General features: G+C 44.3%; 1 protein-coding gene across 1 annotated transcript in view; it reads left to right on the top strand.

The window, feature by feature from the left end:
* The window catches only part of LOC147708877 (uncharacterized), a 255,951-nt gene that overhangs the window by 83,992 nt on the left and 147,939 nt on the right, over positions 1–24,020 (top strand). Inside the window, exon 6 of the mRNA XM_086925794.1 lies at positions 14,516–14,593. Coding sequence (XP_086781920.1) covers positions 14,516–14,593 — 78 coding nt within the window. The remainder of the gene's footprint in view (positions 1–14,515; positions 14,594–24,020) is intronic.

Raw genomic sequence — 24,020 nt, forward strand, 5'->3', positions numbered from 1 at the left:
ATTTTATCACATTATTTTCCTTCCAGTGAAGGATGAGTCATTTCCCTCTCCACAGTCCCTCTTCTCTGTAAACAATACATGGCTATTGCCTCGTCATACTGAGCAAGCCCCACAGTATCAGAAACTCCTTTTGATGGCCCCTCCCCCAACACAGAGTGCGTCTCGCGGCCGCGCGTCTTGTTTTACTTTGTGCACGGAATTAACGCTTGAAGCCTCTCGGTCTCTCCAAATTTACATCAAGTCTGCCCCTCCCAGGCATTCTAAAAATGTACGTTTCATGCATATCTGAAACCGTATCCTGTGTCCTGGAATATAATGTTCAACGCATGCCAGGCCGGTGGGAATGTTTCAGCAACCCCCCCCACCATCTTCTTCCTTGTTGATCTGGTTTTAAAATCAACCGCTAAAGGAGGTGACATTTTATCACATTATTTTCCTTCTAGTGAAGGATGAGTCATTTCCCTCTCCACAGTCCCTCTTCTCTGTAAACAATACAATCCTGTTGCCACGTCATACTGAGCAAGCCCCGCAGTATCTGAAACTCCTTTTGATGGCCTGCTACGTCGATGCAGACACGGCGGGGTTTCTAAACAGGCTGCACAGCAACAGAGATTTGCTTTTGCCCCTTTTAAAGTCAGCCGCTAACGGAGGTGACATTTAATCGCATTATTTTCATTCCAGTGAAGGATGTCATTTGCCTCTCTACAGTCCCTCTTCTCTGGAAACACTACAATCCAGTTGCCATGCATACTTAGCAAGCCCCGCAGTATCAGAAACTCGTCTTGATGGCATGCTACGTCGATGCGGGCACGGCAGGGTTTCTAAACAGACTGCACAGCACCAGACGTTTGCTTCTGCCCCTACCTGGGGTAACGTAGGCTCCTGCGGAGCAGGAGGGACACCAACCCTCCAGAGGGCCCACAAACCTTCAAGAAGGCTACATTATTGAAGCAGTCCTCCTCTGCACCCCTTTACCTTGCCTTTAGGAACAGTTACTGGAGTCAGCTTGTCCGGCAATGTTACTGTCAGCTGTTTCCCTGCATCCCCTGCTCTCTGTGTCCTAAAAGTACCAGCTCAGAGTGAGAGTGTCCCTGCTGCCACCTCCCACCAAACCTCACCCCCAGTAATGTCCACCAAGGAATGGAGACAGTTGAGCACTGAACAGGCAGTGAAATATGAGTGCTTGTGCTAGTCGCCCCCCCTAAAGCCCTCTAACGACTCGTGTGTCTAAGTGAGCTGTATCGCTTCCCAGTGGTATAAAGTGGGGGCAGCTCGAATGCCTTGGGAATGACAACCCAGCGTGTCCTCCGGCCTTACATTACCATCTACAGCTGTAGGGTGACAACCACAACAATAACAGCATGGCCCAGCGACCATCTTGATGCCAACAGGGTGAAATGCTCAGGAATGTGTGATGTTTGTTAGAGATTAGACATTTCTGGCTAAAGCCTTGTCATCCATTTTTTTTTTTAAATCTGTTTTATTGTTTTCATTGCGAACTTTGGCATATGATTCAGGTTGTACATAATCACATTTTACAGTTAGCATACATTCCCATAGCATTATGTCTGATATCTTTACATAGCCTTCTGATTTCAATCAATTCTCCAGGCATTCCATTTAGGTTTGTCCTGATACATATAGTATTGCTCCCCCTCTGAAAGCTCCTCATCACAGTCTGGCGGTGGCTCACATACATCCCCCCGGAACCTATTCCACGCTCCCCATATCTTGCTCCATTTCTGGGGGCAGCCTCGATTGATAAATACTGTCCTTTTGGCCATCATGGCCATGTCCATGTCTGTACACCATGCTGCCAATGACGTCACCACCGCCACCCCCCATTTCTGCGCCATATTTCGTTTAGCCACCATTAGCCCCATCGTGGTCCATGTTTGCGCCTGATGCGTAAGATCATTCGGCTCCAATACATTTAGCAGGCACCTCCACGGTTCTGGAACTAGCGATACTCCCTTAGTCTGTGACACCGTTCTCATTATCTTTTTCCAGTAATCCGCTATCTTGGGGCAGTGCCACACTGTATGGTGGAAGGTCCCTTCTTCCCACACCCTCTAAGACAGTATGGATGCTGTGCTCTGCCCATCTTGCATAGCGTGTATCTTATGTGATATGTGCGGTGTAGTATTTTCAGCTGTACTAGTCTGAGCCGTGAGGCTATACCCACCTCTTTCGGTGAGGCCAATGCCTCCTGCCACTCAGTTTCATCTAGGTCCCCTACTTTATGCGTCCATTTATCTCTGAGAGAGATTGTAGGGTCTGGTAGATTATTGATTAACTTATGATATGTGAACGATTTGGCTCGCTTTTGCATATAGTCCGTTAGCAGTCTATCCTCCAGCGGGGAGGCCTCAGGCACCTCTGTGCCTTGTGGCAGAGCTGCAAACAGTGTGTGTCGAATCTGCATGTAATGAAAAACTTCCGACGGTGCAATCTCATACTGTTGCCGAAGCTGTTCAAACGGGATCACACTCCCTTTGTTCCACAGGTTCCCCACTGTGGAGATGCCTATGGTGTCCCATTGTTCAAAGCCCTTGCTATTTCTGAGGCTTCCAAGTCATTTAGTATACCAGAGCGGAGTAAGCTGGGTAATGACTCCCTGCCATCCCAACCAGGCCTGTGCTGTATGCCATATTGTCACTGTGTGTTTCGTGGGTCCTATTAGCTTTGAGACATGTCCTTTATTATTAAATGCAGACAGCATATTTCCTGTTCCCAGAAGAAACCTGTCCGCTCTGTATGCCGGGTCACCCTGTGAAGCATGTATCCACTGATTAATGACTTTTAGTTGTGCTGCCCAATAATACAACTGGATATTAGGGAGTGCCACCATTCCGTCGTACCATCCCCGGTTCAGCTTCACCTGCGCTATATGTGCCGGTTTGTTGCCCCATAGTAGCGTGGACACCTGTGCCGCAATTTTGGAGGTACAGGGAATGGCTTGTTCTCCAGAGCATACAGGAACCTGGGTAGCGCTATCATTTTGAACAGCGCGCCTTCCCCAACAATGTCAATGGAAGCGATTACCAGTGTGTCACATCTCTCTTCAGACACTCCAACGGGGGCGCCAGATTTTTGGAAAAAAACTCATCCGGGCTAGTGTCATCCAGTTATTTTTGATGTAATAGAGACTCTCAGTGAGTAGCGTAGGTGACCTGTAAACTGGCTGAAATGTGGTTTGACGTAAAGTTTACTACAAGGTTACTTTTCAGTAGAATGTACAGTAGTAAGCTGAAATTAACACATCCTGAAGTCATAAGTACCTGGGCATTTGGAACATACCCAATAGGTCTCGCCTTTGGGACCTTATAAGTCTTTAGCCATGCAACAGTTGATGTTGTTGCACCAAGGATATTGTGCTGCATAACTAAATACTTACACGGTCCCAAAAGCGAGACCTATAGGCTTTGCCAGTGCTTGTTTCTAAATGGGATGCAGGATCGATCCTTGTCAAGATGGAGGGATGGAGTCGGTGATAAGGCAGATGTTCAACAGGTTTCCATCAGCATGGACCAAAACCCAGGGTCATACTTATAAATAGAGGCAGGGATGCCACTGGGGCCCGGCGCAACATCAGCTCTGCTTTTCTGGTTCAGGTATGCTATTCTTTTGGCCGCAAAAGATTAAGCATATTGAGAGGTTTGTGTATCTGTTACCTGAGGCCTTCCATGGGATAGATTGGTATTTTTTTTTAATTTTTATATTGAGCAGAAACATAGATATAACAAGGAATTAATGCAATCAATTTGACAAATGTACCTCACTGTTAAATATTGATTATGCACAATAAATAGTTTTTTTCATGAACTTCTTTTCCTTAAAGTGCGACATGCTAGATCAATTTGACAAATATACATCACTGTATTGAATATTAACTTGAATATAAAATCTTTTTTTCCCAAGAACTTCTTTTGCTTAAAGTGCAACATGCTAAATCATCATCTATTTTTTTGGTGTGAAACCTCAATCTTCAAGTAAGGCTTAATACAAAAAATGCCATAATCCACAAACTACTATAAAGTTCAGTGCCTTCGAATACAATAGAACCCATGAAGTACATTGCCATCTACCCCATTTATTTAGATACAGGAGTGTATCTTCTATGGCAGCAACATTCTTAACATAGGCTTCTTTGAATGTGCTTTTCCTTAAAGGGCAACATGCCAATTCATCATCTGTATATGGTGTTGAGCCTTAATCTTCAATACAAGCTTACTAAAGTCCAACCAATTACAATGTAATAAAGTGCAGTGCTTTCAAACCCTGATAATAATTTGATTCAAACCCATAAAGTGCATTTTTTATACTGATAGAAACTTAGCATTACCTTACATCCCTACTATACGAGAGGATTTCCAACTGCTCCCTATTTCCATACAATAGTAAATCTTTTAATGGCACTGACTCTCTTAGCATAAGCTTCTTCAAATTTCCTTGTTCTCTATCATTTTTTAAACCAGATAGGTGGGTACATTGGGGGACCTCCAGTTCTGAAGTATCAGAGAGCATGCAACAAGGGAAGCAATTATTATAAATGTCTTCTCCACTCTTGTCGTTGCTAAATTTTGTCTCTGACTAACGGTACCAAAGAATGCTATAGCAGCCTCAGGATCCAGTCTTTTCTGTATTCCACGCCTTAGATCAGCAAAGATTGTTTCCCCAAATTGTCCTAGCTTTGGACAGGTAAAAAGTGTGGAGCCAGCCTCCCTCACCTACTAACTGGCAGCGAAAGCATCTATTCTCTATTTCCGGACGCATCTTATGAAGTGCTTTGGAGGTATAGTACACCATCCAGCTAGACAAAAAAGCCATTCTTTTAAAATTGGCCACTCTTAAAGCCTTACTGGCCAGTTGCAAAATGGCTTGCCAGTCCCAATTTGAGAATAAACATTACGCCTCCTGGGTCACTTTTTCTAGGAATTAATTAATCACCGTAGAATCCCCTTGGGACCGTAGAAGGCGATACCAATTTTCCACCTCCCTTAACTTTGCTCTGAATAGAGCAGCCATAAGCCGAGTTGGGCCAGAACTAAATGGAAGACTTATTTAATAAATTTGAAATCTGAATGTATCCAAAGAAAAAAAGCTTATTCCAGTCACCACACCTGCCTTGGACCTCTTGCTAGGTGATACATCTACCACCAATAATAAAATAACCCAACTCTTTAAAACTGTTGGCGTTCCAGAACCTTAGATGACTGCTCTGGATTTGGAGGCCCAAACCTTTACATTCTGTAAGTTTTAAGTAGTCATAACCTATAGAACAAGCCTGCTTCGAATAAAAAGTCGTAAGTCTAGTACTGTACTCTTGCAGTCTTGTACTTTGTTTTTTGGGGAGTTTAGCTGTTTTTAAGAAGACCGGAATCTAAGATTCGGCTTCCTGCACCATTTTATCCCCCAAAAAATTATAAGCAGATCCCTTACAGTCGATTAAGCGAACTATTATATCTAGAAAGGCTGCTTCATAATATGTACTGACTTGGGGAAGTGAAAGCCCACCCTGATGAATTTCAATTTGGAGCACTGACAGTTTTACACTCAGTGCCGTCTGACTCCAGACAAACTGTCGGAAAATCGTTTCCAGCTCTTTAAAATACATCAAATTGATTTTAATGGGGATGTTTGTAAAAATAAAACCAAGTAGAGGTAAGATGGACATTTTCTTAAGGGCAACATGACCAATCAGTGTTTGTAGTAATAACGACCAATCTCTAGCAGTTTTTTGATTTTTTTCAGCATGACTTCATAATTCAATTTGTAAATTTCCGCATACTGGTTGGTGACATATATCCCCAAATATCGAATCGGATTAGAAGTAAGGGCTTGGTGTTTAAGATTATCAGAGAGAAATTCACTCAAGCTGTTAATTGTTAACATTTTGGTCGTATTATGGTTCATTTAATACCCTCCAATTAATTCAAATAGTGCAAATTCTGCTAGTGTTGTTTCAATATTCCGTCTTTCCGGACTAAGATAGAGGATAATCTCATCTGCAAATAACTTTAAATTGGACATTCCTAATATCGGTGTTTTTATCGCCACATTTTTTCGAATCCTGGTGGCCAGGGGTTCAATAAAAAAAGTAAGAGCATGGGAGACAGACGGCAACCTTGCCTGGTCCTCTGATTTACATTTACTGTCCCAACTAGGTTGGAGTTAATAAAAACCTGTGCCTGTGCCCCTTGATAAATATTACATAACATATTGATAACCTGAGGGGGGAATCCCAAACCTGCCAAGACCATAAGAAAGAACATTCCTATTCACCAAATCAAACGCTTTTTCTGCATCAACCATCATAATAAGTGCTGAAGTTTGATTGGAATTAAAAAAAATGTAGTGCTAAGACTGAAAACCCTGTAATTGTGGACATTAACCTCCCTGCAACAAACCCTGTCTGGTCCTTGTGGATCATTTTTGTGCAACTGGAGTAAAACGATTTGTCCAGACTTTCATTAGAATTTTATATTCAGAACTGAGTAAACTGATTGCTCTATACAAATTAATGTCTCTGGGGTTTTTACCCTTCTTTACAAAACTGACAATAATAGATTCTTTAACAGCTGAGGGAACCAAAATACCCACGTTCACATAATTAAAAAGTGCAACCAGAGAAGGTGTTAATTCCTGGGCAAACACCTTATAAAATTCTGTTGGCAGCCCATTGTTTCCACGCGCTTTTCCTCCCGACATTGTGATAAGTGCTAGCTGACTTTCAGCTCCTGAAATATCTACTTGAATCTCCTCTACCTGTATATTTGATAAATGCGTGTGGTTCATGTCATAAAAATATTGTTGAATTGCCTCTTGCCCCACCATTTATTTAGTAGCATATAACTCGTCATAATGTTCCAGAAAAATGTGGGCAATCCTATCCTTGTCAATCACCAAGGCCCTTGTACCAGGTTCCAGCAATTCAGTAATTAATGCTGCTTCCTGTTTTACTTTAATCGACCAGGCTAAAAATGTGTCCACTATTTGACTCTCGTCGTAAACTCACTGCTGAAATGTCTGAGAGCTATTTATTTCATCTATAGTAAAAAAACTCTCTTAACTCCTGTTTTGCTTTGTTTTGCTGCCTCTCAGCTATATCTCTTCCCCTTAGGGAGCATTCTTCCGCAGCAAAGCAGTTTCGGCTGCCAGCTGTAGTTTGGCTATGCAAGTCCTTCGAATTTTTGGCTGCGCAGCCATGAAGGCCGCCATCGGCCACAGACTGAGGCCTTAAAGGCCCACAAACTGAAAAACGTTCCTCTGTGCCCTTATTATCCTGGAAAAAATCTTTTATCTATTTTCTTGTGCTAGTTACCCATTGTTGGTTTGAGAGAATGAGTCGATCCATCTGCAACCTGGTCCTTATCCTCCTTCCTTTATCTATTTCTAGTTTAACCAGGGAGTGGTCTGAAATTGAACTGGCCCACATATCCGAACCAGATTAGTTCAAAGAATGAGAAGTTAAAAAAAATCAGTACAAGATGCCAACTGGAATTGTCGGGTGTAGCAGGTAATTTGTAAATCTCCCAGATAGACTCTGCGCCATGGATCAATTAACTTGTAATCTTGCTTTATTACATCTATAACTTTGTTAGTCTTTGCCTTCAGTTATTTTTTATTTTTATTCATAGTGTCCTTTGCCAGATCTTGAATGTAATTAAAATCCCCCTCTAAGTATATCATTAATCCTCACAATAGATGTAGAGTCATCTATAATTGGTGCATAATCATTGACAAAATGTAAGATTTTACCATTTATACTAACCTTGACCCCTAACCATAGACCATGAGGATCTCTCTGAACTTGGATAAACTCCCAATCTAGCCCCAGGCAAAAAAAAAATAGCAACCGCCCCTTATAGCCTCCCTGCAGAGGCAAAATACACCTTAGAAAAAGATTTCTCGATTAAAGGTTTTGGAGGGTTTGTTTTAAGGTGGGTTTCTTGTGGTGAAAAAGAAGCTAACCATCTTATTAACCCACCGTACTTTTGCTTATTCAATACTCCTTTTACGTTCACCGAAAATATGCAGAATTTAAAAACCATTTCTGAGATTGTTACTTAGAAATTGCAGTGATCCGTTCAGTATTCTATTTTCCCAAAACCTACCCACTATGATTCTGCTCATGTTTTTCTTTTTTGCAACCCACAGCCGCCTACTCCTATACCCTCCCGACTCCTTCCTACCCCCCAGGAGATGGGAAAAGGCCCGCAAAGCCCATCTCCACCCTCCCCCAATTAACTCCCCTGTGGGGTGACATGGTGCTGCACCCTGTTTGACCCGTTCTCCCCAACCTTAATCTGCCTTTCAAATGAAGCTTAGTGTTTCTTTTCTATTTTGCAGTGGAGATTTGTCTCAGCAGATCCTACTCTCCCTATATATTTGCAAACATAGGGAACTTGCCTCTAACTGGCACCCTTAACTTTGACTGCTGAGCTATTGCAGCCTGATCACTTTTTGAGCAACTGGAGTAAAAGGATTTGTCCAGACTTTCATTAGAATTTTATAATCAGAATTGAGTAAACTGATCGGTCTATACAAATTAATGTCTCTGGGGTTTTTACCCTTCTTCCCAAAACTGACAATAATAGATTCTTTAAAAGCTGAGGGAACCAAACCACGCGCTTTCACATAATTAAAAAGCTCAAACAGAAAAGGTGTTAATTCCTCGGCAAACACCTTATAAAATTCAGTTGCAGCCCATTGTTTCCACACACTTTTCCTCCCGACATTGTGGTAAGTGCTAGCTGATTTTCGGCTGCTAAAATATCTAATTAAATCTCCTCAGCCTCGAAATTTGATAAATGCGGGAGGTTCATGTCATCAAAATATTGTTGAATTGCCTCTTGCCCCACCATACATTTAGTAGCATCTAACTTGTCATAATGTTCCAGAAAACCTTGGGCAATCCTATCCTTGTCAATCACCAAGGCCCTTGTACCCGGTTCCAGCAATTTAATAATTAATGCTGCTTCCTGTTTTACTTTAATCGACCAGGCTAAAATTTTCCCCACTATTTGACTCTCTTTGTAAGCCTGCTGCTGAAATGTCCGAGAGCTATTTATTTCTTCTTTGGTAAAAAAAACTCTCTCAAGTCCTCTTTTGCTTGGTTGAGCTGCCTCTCAGCTATATCTCTTCCCCTTAGGGGGAATTCTTCCTCAGCAAAGCAGTATCCACTGCCCGCTGTAGTTCGGCTATGCAAGTCCTTCAAATTTTTGACGATGCAGCCATGAAGGCCACCATTTGCCCACCTACTGAGGCCTTAAAGGACTCACAAACTGAAAAATGTTCGGTCGTGCCCTTGTTATCCTGAAAAAATTATTTTATCCATTTTCTTGTGCTAGTTACACATTCATGGATTGAGAGAAGAAATCAATCCACTGCCACCTGGGCCTTATCCTCCTTCCTTAATCTATTTCTATTTCTAATTTAACCAGGAAGTGGTCCGAAAATGAATTGGCTCCTATATCCAAACCATAATATTTCAAAGAATGAGCAGTAAAAAAGAAATCAATATGAGATGCCGACTGGAATTGTCGGGAGTAGCAGGTATATTGTAAATCTTCCCGATGGGCTCTGCCCCATGGATCAATTAACTGTAATCTTGCTTTATTACATCTACAAATTGTTTAGTCTTTGGCTTCAGTTGTCTATTATTTTTATTCAAGGTGTCCTTTGCCAGATCTTGAATGTAATTAAAATCCCCCCCCCTAAATAGTAGGTCCTGTAGCCCCTCTAAGTATATAATTATTCCTCACAATAGATGTAGGGTCATCCGTAATTGGTGCATAATTATTGACAACATTTAATATGTTACCATTTATACTAACCGTGACCCCTAACCATCAACCATGAGAATCTCTCTGAAATTGGATAAACTCCCAATCTAGATTGGGAGTTTATCCAAGTTCAGCGAGATCCTCATGCTATAATATATAGCAAGCCCCCTTATTACCATCCCCTTAGAAAAAGATTTAGGGATACAAAGTTTTGGAGTGTTTGTTTTAAGGTGGGTTTCTTGAAGGAAGAGGACTTGTGGTGAAAAAGAAGCTAACCATCTTATTAACCCACTGTACTTTTGCTTATTCAATACTCCATTTACGTTCACCAAAATTATGCAGTTTAAAAACCATCTCTGAAATTGTTACTTAGAAACTGCAGTGATCCTTTCATTGTTCTATTTTCCCAAAGCCTGCACACTATGATTCTGCTCATGTTTTCCTTTTTTGCAACCCACACCCACCTATTCCTACACCGTTCCAACTCCTTCACCCCCACTGAAGATGGGAAAAGGCCTGCAAAGACCATCTCCACCTTCCCCAATTAACTCCCCTGTGGGGTGCCGTGGTGCTGCACCCTTTGTGACCCATTCTCCCCAAATCTCAAGCAGCCTTTCACATTAAGGTCAGTGTTTCTTTTCTATTTTGCAGTGGCGATTTCTCTCGGCAGATGAGGAGTTCCTCTATATTTGTAAACATATGGAACTTTCCTCTCACTAGCACCCTTAATTTTGCCTGCTGAGCTAAAGCAGCCTGAGCACCCTGTGCCTTAAAAAGATATAGTAGTCTAACAAACTCTTTTCCCCGACATGCAACAGCTGCGGACATATCTGCGAAAATCAGAGAACTGAAAACATCATTGATTGAAAATAGTTTCTTCAGGATAGCTTTAGATACTATCTGATCTTTGATCCAATATTCAGCAGAGTTAACCAGAATTGTTCGTGCCAGTTTTGAATTGGGAAATGTGTGCGAGGACACCCTATGCGCTCTTGTTATAGTGATGGTCTCCAGCGAATTCTGGCAGAACATTCTTCTTGATAAAGTCTCGACCAATTGAAGAGTTTGGATCCCTTCGCTCTCCTCTGGTACCTCCGCTCTATGCATGTTTGAGCTTCGCAAGTGATTCTCGAGCTCCTCCTCGAATTTACTTTTGAGTGAAGTTTTTTCCTTTTCAACTAAGTTCACCTGTTGCTGCATGGTGTTCAATTGGTCATCAAGCTGTGTAATTCTTGATTCCGCCTCTTGTTTCCTTGCTGGAAAACTGCCCAGTGCTGCCTCGATCTTTGAGAGGCACTGATGAAGGGATGCTATCTCATTTGCTTGAGTTATCTTGAGCTCTCTTATTTCATCTGAAATAAGATTTAGCATGGTTTTAATGTCGTGTGCAGGAGAGTTCCTTCTTCTTGGAGTTGTTCAGACTGCCTGCATTGGGACCTTCTAGTTTCTTTCTGTGTCCGTGCTTGCTACCCTGTGACAACTGGTCCTTCTCTTCTTAACAACTGGAGCTGTGGTTGTGGCTGCAGTAGTGACGCAGACAGGGGTGGCGACTGTGGTAATGACTATAGCGGTGACGGCGGCTGAGAGTCCACAGAGACACTACTCTCCTTTTGAGGGTACCTATGTCTAGCTTTGACCTCCAAGGGAACTGAGTGCCCCAGGGAAGGTTGATCCCTTCGCAAGGGACCAGATTGTATCGCGACCGGAGGCCCTTGCAATGTCGATGATGTGACCAGAGACGCTTTGCCTTTGGAGAATAACAGATACTCCTTAGCTTTTTGATAGTTTTGGTTGACCATCTTCTCCTTTGTAAGTTCTCATTGTGGAGAGTTTTATTTTCCCTTTCTGGCCTCATTTGCCCTCATAATTGGATCAAGATTTTCTGGTGTTTTATCTTGTGAGCCCGGCTTTTCCTCTGCCCTTGTTCCTACGTTTTACCATCCCTGTGATATACTCTCCATAGCTGGACCCCTCGTTCCAAGCTCCTTTCTAGGTTCTAGCGCCTCCTCTTCTGAGCTCAGAGAGATAGAGATTATAGTGGACCCGGACCGTGCTTTTTGGCTATGTTCTGCTCTTATACATAAACAAAAAGATTCTATCAATGTGTGGACATATATTTTATTTGTTGGTTTTACAGTGATGAAATATAGTGAAAATACTCTCTCTTAGGGTGGTAAAGATGAGAGCGCTATGTGCTTTTTAAAATACCCCTCACACACTAAAAAAATCCAGTAGTGTCATGCTTCATCATTGGGGTCTTCCCGTCCCTCTACGGGGCGGGGCGTGCTACGACCTGACCGACTACGCGGGAGCACTGAAGTGGTGACAGGACTATGTGATGGTGCAAGGTGGGTGGTGTCAGTGAACGTGTAGGGACCTAACAATGTGTGTGAGTACAAAAATTAAAAATCCTCTGGCTAGTAGAAAAAAACAATTTATTCACTTCTCTAGCTGGGGACGTTAAGAAGGGGGTTTTGGGGTTGAGCCGATCGCTACAACCTGGTCTACATGTTTCGTAGGCAGTCCCCTACTGCCTACTCATCAGGACCTTCTACTGGTCCCTACTAAAATAAGCTCAGTTGCTAAGTGTTGTCAGCCTGTCTTCCTAAAAACTAACAGTAAAAATCCACTGTTAGTTTATGCTTCAGGGCATGAGCTGGCCCCAGGGAAGCAAAAATTAACAAAAATAGTGACCTAAATGTGGTCTTGTTGTGGCAAGCGCGTGGTGCCCCATGAGCTGACAATCGGTAGGAATTCCCGCGGCGCTATTGTCCGCATAGTCCCTAAATCTTACTTCTACCAGTGTTGCCGCTCTGCTGAATCATTCGAGGATTTTTAATTTTTGTACTCACACACATTGTTAGGTCCCTACACGTTCACTGACACCACCCACCTTGCACCATCACATAGTCCTGTCACCACTTCAGTGCTCCCGCGTAGTCGGTCAGGTCGTAGCACGCCCCGCCCCGTAGAGGGACGGGAAGACCCCAATGATGAAGCATGACACTACTGGATTTTTTTAGTGTGTGAGGGGTATTTTAAAAAGCACATAGCGCTCTCATCTTTACCACCCTAAGAGAGAGTATTTTCACTATATTTCATCACTGTAAAACCAACAAATAAAATATATGTCCACACATTGATAGAATCTTTTTGTTTATGTATATCAGTTTGGAGGGTGATTCTATCAATACCTCTGCACTTCCCCTATTGTTTTGGTATGTTCTGCTCTTGCCACAGCTGATGCTGCCTTCATTTGGGCTGATCGCGTCTTTGGGGCTTGCGGCTGAATCTACCTTGGCAATTAAGTTTGACAGTTTTAGATGCTTTTCCATTGTTTTAAGTCAAACAGGCCTTAGAGAACGGGGGAGGGCGAGGATGAACACTATCAAAACCAACATCCCTCTATTACAGCCAATCCTCAGCCGTATTCACTCCTCTGGTATCACTACCTTTTTAATAAAAAAGAAATCTCTTTTATTCTCCCTTTTCTCCTCCTCCACTCCTACTTCTTTTTGTTAGCACATAAAAAAAATCGTATCCTCCAGCTACAAATTAAGGAGCGAGGGGGGTCCACAATCATTGCCAGCGTCTAGGAGGGGGGGGCGGCTTCCATTCTTTGCTTCTTTGCTTCTGTTCCTCCCCATATCTTGCTTTCTACTCCTTACAGCGCAAACCTACAGACAAAATGTTGGGATCTTTAGCTGGGTTAATTACGCTAAACAGCCAGCAGGCAGATCACCTTTTAACTACTTCACAGACGTGGCGCTTCACCCTCTCTCATCCCAGCCGGACCAGCAAACCGTCACCCAACATCGCAACCATTTCTTCACTACAATGCCACCAGGCACGTGGATCGACCTTTAAACGCAGCAAATTCCTCTATAAGGCAATCTTTCGCCGAGCCTCGAAAAGCCTAATCAAGCACAACATCTATGAGGCATGCTGACATACCTCAGAAACTCTCCACATTGCCGCTGAAGCCGTGAACCCGGAAGCGAAAATGGCCTGAAGACAGGGGGAGGAGCATGATGGTCATTAGCAGCAGCACGCTAAGGGCATGCGGTAACTGCCGCCTGCTGACCACCTTTAAACTGTACGGAGTGTGATAGCTTGATGGAAGTCGGGCTCTCAGCTAAGGTTGAATGTGTTGATTGATGTTTGTGGTACTGGCAGACAGCTGCACCACCACACAAACACCACACAAACGTGTCCCGGGTACGTTGGCCCATCTACTGCCCCCAGATGTACGATTGAACTATTGGCTGCTCCATTACTTGATGCTCTACCTTGATGTAGATGATTGTTCCTGAACATTCTGCTTGCTTATTGTACCCTAAGATATTGTGTATTTTCTGACTAAATGCAAATAAATAAAATATTTTGAAAAAAAAGGTAGAAACTGAAATTGTCTATTTTGGTAGTGGGTGTGCACGAACTACTTTTCTGAATAGTTAGATTTTAAGACTAGGAGTTTGATTTTTGTTGTTCTGCTAAATGTCCTTTGCTGTCGTATACATTTTCTTTTTTGATTTTAATGATTGCGTTCATTGTAACATTGCAAAATATGCTAAACTGGATCATGTCTCTTGTGTATGGTAAGCAGTAAGCAATTACTAGCCTGGAATATCCATAGATCATATTTAGAGATTCCTCTTATGAGAACATGTAATACTACAGGATATTTGAATACACTTTATTACAGGACATTTTTACTCTTTTTGCAGAGACTTTAAGATTGACGGTGCTGCTGGTGAGAAAAAACACATGAAAGGAGGAGGTGCACATATAACGATGGGTGAAGGGTATGTTTATTATGTTTTTATGCTACACAGCCTGTTCACAGGGAATTACATTTACAAAGTTGATAACAGACATTTCATAATAATCTCCTCTGGCTTTATTGTTACTGTGTTATGATTGTTCTGTTTCTTACAATATCAGAAGTAACTCAAGCAATAACTTCTACCTTCACAAATACCGAACAAAGTTCTACTCAATAACAACAACTGTGTGTGGTGTGCTTGACTGCCTAAGATGGTGGGCACAATTTGGTGAGGCTCCATATGCATGCATCATCCAGTTGGTTCCGACCCCATCGGCACATGGTTTGCTTGGTTCTTGAGTAAGTTCAAGTTCAAGTTCAAAAATTTGTATAGCGCACTACTCACCCATAGGGTCTCAAGGCGCTTGTGGGAGGGGGTGCATTATTTATCGAATAGCCAGGTTCTAAGTTCCTTTCTGAAGGAAATGTGGTTCTGTGTGAGGCGGAGGTGAGTGCGGAGAGAGTTCCAGGTCTTGGCTGCCAGGTAGGAGAAGGATCTTCCTCCCATGGTGGATCTGTGGATGCGCGGAACTGTGGCAAGCGCTTGGTTGGAGGATCTTAGTTGGCGGGTGGGTGTGTAGAAGGATAGTCGTGTGTTGAGGCATTCGGGTCCTATTTTGTAGAGGGCCTTGTGAGAGTGGGTGAGGAGACGGAACGTTATTCTCTTGTTGACGGGAAGCCAGTGGAGGTCTTTCAGGTGGCCGGTAATGTGAGCTTGGCGTGGGATGTCCAATATGAGTCTGGCAGATGCGTTTTGGATGCGTTGGAGTTTTTTCTGTAATTTGGCTGTGGTTCCGGCGTAGAGGGTGTTTCCATAGTCCAGTCGGCTAGTGACCAGTGCGTGGGTGACCGTCTTTCTTGTTTCGGTGGGGATCGAACGGAAGATTTTTTTGAGCATGCGGAGTACGTTGAAGGAAGAGGATGAGACGGCGTTAGCTTGTCTGGTCATCGAGAGAGAGGAGTCTAGGATGAAGCCCAGGTTGCGTGCGTGGTCTGTGGGTATGGGTGCTGTGCCCAGGGCCAATGGCCACCAAGAGTCGTCCCAGGCAGAAGGTGAAGATCCTAGGATGAGAACTTCTGTTTTGTCTGAGTTAAGTTTTAGGCGGCTGTTTTTCATCCATTCGGCTACTTCTTTCATGCCTTCATGAAGATTGGTTTTGGCGGTGTTAGGGTCTTTGGTGAGGAAAAGGATCAGCTGGGTGCCCTCGGCGTAGGAGATGATGTTGAGGTTGTGTTGTCGCGCGATGGATGCGAGGGGACTCATGTAAATGTTGAAGAGGGTGGGACTGAGTGATGATCCTTGTGGGACTCCGCAGATGACTTCGGTGGCCTCTGATTTGAATGGGGGGAGTCGGACTCTCTGGGTTCTCCCGGTGAAGAACGAGATGATCCAGTCCAAGGCTTTTCCTTGTATTCCGACGTTGCTGAGGCGTTGTATGAGGGTGCTATGACAGACTGTGTCGAAGGCGGCGGAGAGGTCAAGTAGGATGAGGGCAACTGTTTCTCCGTTGTCCAGGAGCGTTCGGATGTCATCTGTCGCTGCAATGAGGGCGGTTTCGGTGCTGTGTTTGGCTCGAAAGCTGGATTGTGAGGGGTCGAGGGAGTTGTTGGATTCAAGGAAGGTGGCGAGCTGGCTATTAACGGCTTTCTCAATGACTTTGGCAGGGAATGGGAGGAGGGAGATGGGGCGGTAGTTCTTAAGTTCAGAGGGGTCAGCTGTGGGTTTCTTCAGGAGGGCACTGAGTTCGGCGTGTTTCCAGCTTTCTGGGAAGGTAGCGGAGTTGAAGGAGCAGTTGATGACATCACGGAGATGGGGTGCGATGATGGAGTCTGCTTTGTTGAAGATGTGGTGGGGACAGGGGTCGGTTGGCGAACCTGAATGGATGGAGTTCATTAGACGGATGGTGTCTTCAGTGGTGATTGGGTTCCAGGCACTAAGGTTGTTAGAGAGCGGTTCGGGTTTGGAAGTGGGAGGGGTGGGCTGTTCTTTTGAAATGTTCTTAAAGCTGTTATGTATGTTGGCGATTTTGTTGTAGAAGAAAGAGGATAAAGAGTCGCAGAGGTCTTGGGAAGGAGTAATGTCGTTAGAGGCTGCGGTGGGGTTGGTAAATTCTTTGACGATGTTGAATAGTTCCTTGCTGTTGTGGGCGTTGTTGTCGAGTCGATCCTTGAATGCTGATTTCTTGGTGGATCGGATCAATTGGTGGTGTTTGCGGGTGGCTGCCTTGAAGGTGGTCAGGTTGTCAGTGGTTGGGTTTTTTCTCCATGTTTTTTCGAGAGTACGGCATAGTTTCTTGGAAATCTTAAGGTCATCGTTGAACCAGGGGGCCTTTTTGCTACCTTGTTTGATCTGGTGGTTTTTTTGGGGTGCTAATTCGTCAGCGCTGTGAGTGATCCATTGTTTGAGTTTGGTGGCAGCTTCGTTTGGGTCCGATGAGAGGGCTGGAGGGTTTTGGTTGAGTGATGTGAGGAGTTGGTCGGTGGTGAATTTGTTCCAGTTTCTTCGAGGAGCAGGTTGTGGGCGGTTGTGAGTCGTGGTGGTTTTGTAGCTGAAGTGAACACAGCTGTGGTCCGTCCAATGGAGAGCTGTGGCATGATTGAAGAAGATGTGTTTGCTGGAGGTGAAGATAGGGTCAAGCGTGTGTCCGGCTAAGTGGGTGGGGGTGTCAACAAGTTGTTTGAGCCCGAGAGTGGCCAGGTTTTCCAGAAGGGTGGTGGTGTTGTAGTCGTTTTTCTTTTCTAAGTGGAAGTTGAAGTCTCCCAGTAGAATGTAGTTCTCGGAGGGGAGGGCATGTGGGCTGATGAAGTCGGTGATGTCTTCTCTGAATTGTTTACGGGTTCCTGGTGGTCTGTAGATGAGGGTGCCTCTAAGTGTGGTCCTGGGGTCGGTGTGGATCTGGAAGTGGAGGTGTTCGGCGGTTGCAAGGTTATCGTCCAAGCTGGTCGTGATTCTGATGGTGTTCTTATGGACGATGGCGATGCCGCCTCCTGTTTGGTTGGTACGGTCTTTTCGGATGATCTTGTAAGCGTCCGGGATGGCTATGGCGAAGGAAGGCGATGTCCGGTGACGCAGTGTCGAGTAGGTCCCAGAGTTCTGTGGCGTGTTTGTGGATCGAGCGGGTGTTTAGTAGGATGCATTTCAGGTGGATAGTCGGAGCTGTGTTTGGAGGTCGTGGATTTGGTGTGGGTATTGATGCAGGCGAACTTTCTGGAGTGGCAGGCGAAGGGACCGTGGGTGCGTCCTGGGGCAGCCTCGTAGCATTGTGGTGTGCGACAGGGGTTAAGGGCTAGGAGGGTGGAGGCGTCAAACGTTATGCGGGAGGAGTGCGGTTTGCGGGGGGCAGGCGGTCTGGCGCTGGGCGCGGTCCAGGCGCGGACGGGCGTAGACGGGCTTACCTTTGACGCACCTTCGGCGCGCATGGGGCGCGTCCGCTGCGCGTGAACGCTTCGCGCAAAAGCATCTGTCATAAATGGATAGTGGGGGGGGCGGAGCGTGGGAGGAGCAGCTGGGAGGCGGGTGCGCGGCTGAGAGGCTGGCTGCAAGGCTAAACAAACAAGATGGCAGCGTAACTCAAACTGAAACAGAAACTGGGCGAAGATTGGGGCACAAAGAAGCGTGACGCTATGTCCAGTGGCACCGGCACAATCAGGCAATGATATTCAATTTGAAAAGCATATACAGTGTGAGCGCTCCAATAATTCAATTAAAATGCGAGCAGAGTATGCGATGTTAAAAGCGCTACAAAAATGCACAGCAGAGCAATGTGGCCAAGCGCTACGATACCAGGCACCAAGATTCCTTTTTCTGCCAATCAGGGAGAGCAAGCGCTGTAGAAGTCGGCAGGGAGCGTGGGGAGCGACCGCTTCTCGCAAAGAGAGAGAGGTCACAGCGTTACAAGCAGCAGGGCAAGCCTTAAGAGTCCTTGGGTGAGAGGAGCAGCTGGGAGGCGGGTGCGGGGTTGAGAGGCTGGCTGCAAGGCTAAACAAACAAGATGGCAGCGTAACTCAAACTGAAACAGAAACTGGGCGAAGATTGGGGCACAAAGAAATGTGCAGATGGTGTGATGAACCTCTGCGGCAGCTAAGCATGCCTCTCCAGGTACATTGACTTGGTGCGTGTCCTGTGGCTGGGTTGGGAAGGGAGGATGGGTCTGGATGTATGACAGGCCCATGGGACAAGATAGTGGCCATATTGGCATCCATGGAAGAGTAGGCTGGGAGTGAATCCCAGGGTCCTGGCTGCCGTTCACAGAAGAACTCAGTTTAGGGGCGGGGTAACAGCTGTCATCCTGCATTTTGACATGGGCTGCTGCCTGACCTGGGTGGAAGATCCCCCTTGGCAGGGGGTGGAGGTAGCAGATCACACATTAGCAGGTTAAAAGGCGCCGGGGCTAAGACAAAGCCTTGTTTAACAAACCTTGCTCAATGTTTAGTATCTTTTTGGAGACTGTAGTGTTCATTCTTAGTTTAACTCTGGCCCAGGTATCAGAATAAAGCAATTGAATAAAATGGAGTAAAGTTTCGGTGAGATCCCAGGCTTCAAGCTTAAACCAGAGCAGCTAGCTATTGATGTGGTCGAAAGCCTTGCTGTAATCCAGAAAGCAGCAATAAACGAACCTCTTTTTCCTTATCTGCTTTGTCACCTGCATCCTGATAGCCACAAGATTATCAATGGTGCCCACTCTGGGCCTGAACATGGTTTGATTCAGAGAAAACAGATTCTTTGAGCTTGCCCAAGCATCCAAGTCTTCCAGAAGAAGGAAGGCAAAATATTTGGTCTCTACATCCACGAGGGCTATGAGACAGAAGCTATCAGGGTTCGCCACTAAGCCCTTTTTTCTAAATGGGATGGCGGATCGATCCTTGCCAAGATGAAGGGATGGATTTGGTGATAAAGCAGATGTTGAACAGGTTTCCATCAGCATGGACCAAGGGTCCTGCTGGTACTCTGAGGCAGGGATGCCACTGGGGTACAAAAGGGGGTGGTGATGGACGGAGCATCTGAATCAATCAAACACTGACACCCAGTCAAAAGATCTGAGTTTAATCCATCACTGTTCTTTAGCCCACTCTGCCACCCCAGTTCAGACATGGCCATATGCAAATCAGTCTGACCCTGTGCCTCATGGGAACAGTCCAGCCCGAACTGCCAAGCCATGTCTTCCCTGGACCGGAAACAAGCTTCCGAGGACCGGTTTCTGGCATTCCAGCCGTCTCCAGCCCGGCTTGCTTGAATCCAGTGGCAAAGTGAGCAAGGGACTCACGTCTGAGCATACCCTGCCACACTTATGGCGGCCAAAAGCGGTACAAAAGGCGCAGCATCAGTTCTGCTTTTCTGGATCAGGTTTGCTGTTCTTTTGGTGGTAAAAGATGAAGCATATTGAGAGGTTTGTGCATCTGACACCTGAGGCCTTCAACGGGATAGATTGGCCTTTCTTTTTCTTTTACTTTTTTTAATTGAGCAAAAACATAGATAAAATAAGGAATTAATACAATCAGTTTGACAAATGTACATCCCTGTGTTAAATATTGATTTAAACACAATAAATAGTTTTACCCAGGAACTTCTTTTCCTTAAAGTGCGACATGCTAGATCAATTTGACAAATGTACATCACTGTATTAGATATTAACTTTAACATAAAATATTTTTTTTCCCTAGAACCTCTTTTCCTTAAAGTGCAACATGCTAAATCATCATCTATTTTTGGGTATTAAACTTCAATCTTCAAGTAAGGCTTAATCCAAAAAATGTCATCATCCACCAACTACTATAAAGTGCAGGGCTTTCGCATCCAATAGAACCCATGAAGTACAATGCCAGCTGCCCCATTTATTTCCATACAGGAGTGTATCTTTTATGGCAGCGACTGTCTTAACATAGGCTTCTTTAAATATGACTTTCCTTAAAGTGCAACGTGCCAATTCATCATCTGTATATGGTGTTGAGCCTTAATCCTCAGTACAAGCTTACTAAAGTGCAACCAATTACAATTTGATAAAGAGCAGTGCTTTCAAACCCTGATAATAATCTGTTTCAAACCCATAAAGTGCATTTTTTATACTGATAGAAATTTAGGATGACCTTACAGCCCACTATACTAGATGAGTTCCTACTGCTCCATATTTCCATACAATATTAAATCTTTTCATGACACCGACTCTCTTAGCATAAGCTTCTTCAAATTTCCTTGTTCGCATCATTTTATTAAACCACTCCGAATAGGTGAGTACCTTGGGGGACCTCAAGTTCTGAAGTATCAGAGAGCGCTTAACAAGGAAGCAATTACTATAAATGTCTTCTCCCCACTCGACGTTGCTAAATTTTGTCTCTGAGTAATGGTACCAAAGAGTGCTATAGCTGCCTCAGGATCCAGTGTTTTCTGCAATCCACGGCTTAGAGCAGCAAAGATTCTTTCCCAAAATTGTCCTAACTTCGGACATGTAAAAGAAGTGTGGAGCCAGCCTCCATCACCTACTACTGGCAGCGAAAGCATCTATCCTCTATTTCTGGGTACTTCTTATGAAGTACTTTGGGGATATAGTACGCCATCCAGCATGACAAAAAATCCATTCTTTTCAAATTGGCTGCTCTTAAAGCCTTTGTGCCAAGTTGCGAAATGGCGTCTCCTCTGTCACTTTATCTACGAATTTATTAACCACCATTGACTCCCCTTTGGACCGTAGAAGGCAATACCAATTTCCCACCCCCCTTTACTTTGCTCTGAATAGACCAGCCATAAGCGGAGTTGGGCCAGAACTAGATGGAAGACAGTACTTATTTAAAAGAAGTGAAATCTGAATATATCCCAAAAAAACGTATTCCGGTCACCACACCTGCCTTGGACCTCTTGCCAGGTGATACATCAGCCACCAATAATAAAATGACCCAACTCTTTAAAACTGTTGGCGTTTCAGAACCTTAGATGACTGCTCTGGATTTGGAGGCCCAAACCTTTACATTCTGTAAGTTTTAAGTAGTCATAACCTATGGAACAAGCCTGCTTAGAATAAAAAGTCGTAAGTCTAGTACTGTACTCTTGCAGTCTTGTGCTTTGTTTTTGGGGAGTTTAGCTGTTTTTAAGAAGACCAGATTCTGATATCCGGCTTCCTGCACCATTTTATCAAAAAAGAAATTATCAGCAGATCCCATACAATCGATTAAGTGAAGTGTTATATCTAGAAAGGCTACTTCGTAATATGTATAGACTTGGTAAAGTGCAAGCCCACCCTGATGAACTTTAAGTTGGAGCACTGACAGTTTTACCCTCGGTGCCTTCTTACTCCAGACAAACTGTCGGAAAATCATTTTCAGCTCTTTAAAATACATCAAATTGATTTTAATGGGGACATTTGTAAAAAGAAAAATAAGTAGAGGTAAGATGGACATTTTTATAAGGGCAACATGACCAATCAGTGTAAGTGGTAATAACGACCATTCCTCTAGCAGATTTTTGACTTGTTTTGACATGACTACATAATTCAATTTGTACATTTCCGCATACTGGTTCGTGACATATATCCCCAAATATCGAATCGGATTAGAAGCAAGGGCTTGGTGTTTAAGATTATCGGGGATCAATCAAGCTGTTAATTGGTAAAATGTTGGTCTTAATATGGTTGATTGTATTCCCTCCAATTCATTCAAATTGTGGGCATTCTGCTAGTGTTGTTTCAATAGTCTTTCTTTCCGGACCTAGATAGAGGATAATGTCATCCGCAAATGACTTTAAATTGGACATTCCTAATATTGGTGTTTTTATCGCCACATTGGTTTGAATCCTGGTGACCAGTGATTCAATAAACAAAGTAAAGACCACGGGGGACAGAGGGCAACATTGCCTGGTCCTCCGATTTACATTTCTGTCCCAACCAGGTTGGAGTTAATAAAGACCTGTGCCTGAGCCCCTTGATAAATCTATACTACTATAATAAAGGAAGAACTTTCAGCCTTTGAGGCGGGTAAACTCAGGAACCACAGAGCCAATCCACACACCCGATACACCGTTGGAATCGTCAGGGTGTATAGATGGTTATAGGCTATATAAATGAAAAGAAAAAAGTTATTTTAAAAATTTACAGTAAAAAAAAAAGTAGTCCCTCCGAAGTAGCGCCGGCCGCGACGTGCGTGCTCATGTCAGGAGTGCGGGGAGGAGCGGCGTCCAGGAGCGCGACCAAGAACGGCGGACATGGTGCTGGTGAGAAGCAGTGACGTGAGAAGCAGCGGACAGGCCAGTGGCGGTGCGAGCAGCGGACAGGCGGGAGGAGTGGCGGCTGAGGTAGGGGGACCCATGTCGGGCTGGGCGGTGGCCCGGGCTGCAGGAGAAAAGAGAATGATCCTGTGTTTTTATGGTGAAACAGCAATCATTAACACACCTCTAGGCCAAAAAGATTAGCTATGATGTAAGCTTTCCCAGCCAATGTACACGCTGTAGAATGGATTGGTCAGCTGTACACCTCTGCAAAGAAGAAAAGACATATTTAAAGCAGTATATCAGCAGCGGACAGCGGGAGGAGCGGCGGCTGAGGTAAGGGGACCCATGTCGGGGCAGGTGGGGGTCGGGGCAGGTGAGGGACGGGACGGGCGGGGGCCTTGGCTGCTGGACAATGTCAGGGCGGGCGGGGGTCGGGGAAGCCTGTTGCTCCCGGACAATGTCGGGACGGGCTGATAGTATATCATAACATATTGGTAACCTGGGAGGTAATCCCAAACCTGCTAAGACCATAAAAAAGATCATCCCAATTCACCAAATCAAATGTTTTTTCTGCGTCAACTATCATAATAAGTGCTGGAGTATGATTGGTATTAAAAAAAATCGAGTGCTAGGACTCAAAACCCTGTATTTGTGGACATTAACCTCCCTGCAACAAACCCTGGCTGGTCCCTGTGGATCTTTTTTTTTTTGCAACTAGAGTAAAATGATTCGTCCAGACTTTCATTAGAATTTTATAATCAGAATTGTGTAAACTGATTGGTCTATACAAATTAATGTCTCTGGGGTTTTTACCCTTCTTTACAAAACTGACAATAATAGATTCTTTAAAACCTGAGGGAACCAAACCACCTGCTTTAACATAATTAAAAAGCTCAAACAGAAAGGGTGTTAATTCCTCGGCAAACACCTTATAAAAGTATTTTGGCAGCCAATCGTTTCCACACGCTTTTCCTTCTGACATTGTGATAAGTGATAGCTAAATTTCGACTGCTGAAATATCTACTTGAATCTCCTCGGCCTGGATATTTGATAAATGCGGGAGTTTCATGTCATCAAAATATTGTTGAATTGCCTCTTGCCCTACCATATATTTAGTAGCATATATCTCGTCATAGTGCTCCAGAAAACTTTGGGCAATGCTATCCTTGTTAATCACCAAGGCCCTTGTACCAGGTTCCAGCAATTCAGTAAT

Source organism: Lissotriton vulgaris, chromosome 6, assembly GCF_964263255.1.
Source record: "Lissotriton vulgaris chromosome 6, aLisVul1.2, whole genome shotgun sequence".
NCBI classification, from domain to species: Eukaryota; Metazoa; Chordata; class Amphibia; order Caudata; family Salamandridae; genus Lissotriton; species Lissotriton vulgaris.